This window comes from Mandrillus leucophaeus, unplaced genomic scaffold (assembly GCF_000951045.1).
Source record: "Mandrillus leucophaeus isolate KB7577 unplaced genomic scaffold, Mleu.le_1.0 Scaffold59, whole genome shotgun sequence".
In the NCBI taxonomy this organism is placed as follows: Eukaryota; Metazoa; Chordata; class Mammalia; order Primates; family Cercopithecidae; genus Mandrillus; species Mandrillus leucophaeus.
In genome coordinates, this window is record NW_012106363.1 from 2,553,652 (window position 1) to 2,555,292 (window position 1,641).

The 1,641-nt window shown below is 46.3% G+C and overlaps 1 protein-coding gene across 3 annotated transcripts in view; it reads right to left on the minus strand.

The window, feature by feature from the left end:
* Nucleotides 1-1,641, minus strand: part of NME1 (NME/NM23 nucleoside diphosphate kinase 1) — a 15,565-nt gene that overhangs the window by 6,166 nt on the left and 7,758 nt on the right. For all 3 annotated transcript variants that reach the window (XM_011999226.1, XM_011999227.1, XM_011999225.1), the window contains one exon: nucleotides 948-1,077. In XM_011999226.1, coding sequence (XP_011854616.1) covers nucleotides 948-1,073 — 126 coding nt within the window. In that variant the 5' untranslated portion in view covers nucleotides 1,074-1,077. The remainder of the gene's footprint in view (nucleotides 1-947; nucleotides 1,078-1,641) is intronic.

Consider the following 1,641-nt stretch of genomic DNA (forward strand, 5'->3'; position numbering starts at 1 on the left):
ATTCTTTTTAGTATACACGGGGTTTCACCGTGTTAGCCAGGATGGTCTTGATCTCCTGACCTCGTGATCCGCCCGTTTCGGCCTCCCAAAGTGCTGGGATTACAGGCTTGAGCCACCACGCCCGGCCGGTTCAAGCAATTCTTATGTCTCAGCCTGCCAAGTAGCTGGGATTACAGGTGCCCGCCCTGACACCCAGCTAATTTTTGTATTTTTAGTAGAGATGGGGTTTCGCCATGTTGGCCAGGCTGGTCTTGAACTCCTGACCTCAAGTGACCAGCCCGCCTTGGCTTCCCAAAGTGCTCGGATTACAGGCATGAGCCACTGTGCCTCGCCCAGCCAAGAATTTGAATTCTTATCTCTAGAATGTGTTTCAAGAGGGGTTACTGGTCAATGAATCCCTTGCATTTATCAGAAGATTGCTTTGTAAGTAGCTTGCAGGTACATCTGCTCTCTGCTATTTCAGGAGAACCTCCCCAAAACCAAAACCATAGTTTTCCTCCACAAGCTCCTATGGTACCTAATAAATGCTAGACAATAAGCATTGATGAGTGTCTAGTAATTGATGATGGAAGATTTTCTTGCTAAAAAAACAACCTGTCTCAAAGGGGGAAAAAAATCTCTCTAAAATTATCTGCTCAGGAAGCTCAAGACCAAAAACTCAAACATGCTCAGCTGAGTCACAAATTACAGAGATGCAGTCATATGTGGAACTCTGCACTGCTTTTCCCATAGCAACGCACCTCATATTACAGAGACTATTTTGGAAAATCCTAAACGTAGCCAAACGCTAGGGCACTGAGGTGTTTCCAGGTCTCTAGATACTTGTGTCCACTCTGTCCACTCTACCATGAAGAAGTTTAAATAAGAAAGCCGGGGAGAAACAGGTTAATCACAGTGTTCTCCTATACTATGAAGAAATCAAAATGGGAACAATGAAGTCCACTTACTTGCATGAATTTCAGACCAACAAGGCGGAATCCTTTCTGCTCAAAACGCTTGATAATCTCTCCGACAAGACCCCGCTGGACCCCATCTGGTTTGATTGCAATGAAGGTACGCTCACAGTTGGCCATGGTCCTGGGGATAGGCAGGTAGAGGAATGAAACGGCGCTGAATCACTTGCCTACATCGTCATCCTTCTCAAGCGGATTATCCCATAAAGCTGGTTTAAATCTGTCAGGTCAGCTGCAGGCCTCCCTCTGGTAAAAACCCAATTCCTCCCCAGTCCCCTCATCTATGAACTAATATGTCAATGTGGGAAAGGATCCAAAAGCAAGGACTATGATTTCTATCCCATTTGATTTATTTTATTTTGGTTTTGGTTTTTGTGGTTTTTTTAGAGATGGGGTTTCGCCATGTTGCCCAGGCTGGTCTCGAACTCCTGTCCTCAAGTGATGCACCCACCTCAGCCTACCAAAGTGCTGGGATTATGGCCATGAGCCACCACGCCCAGCCCCCCTTTTTTTTTTTTTTGGTATGGGGTCTTGCTCTGTCGCCCAGGATGGAATGCAGTGGCGCGACCTTGGCTCACTGCAACCTCCACTTCCCAGGCAAGCTATTCTCCTACCTCAACCTCCTGAATAGCTGGGACTACAGGCACGTGCCACCATGCCCAGCTAATTTTTGTATTTTTTTTTTTTT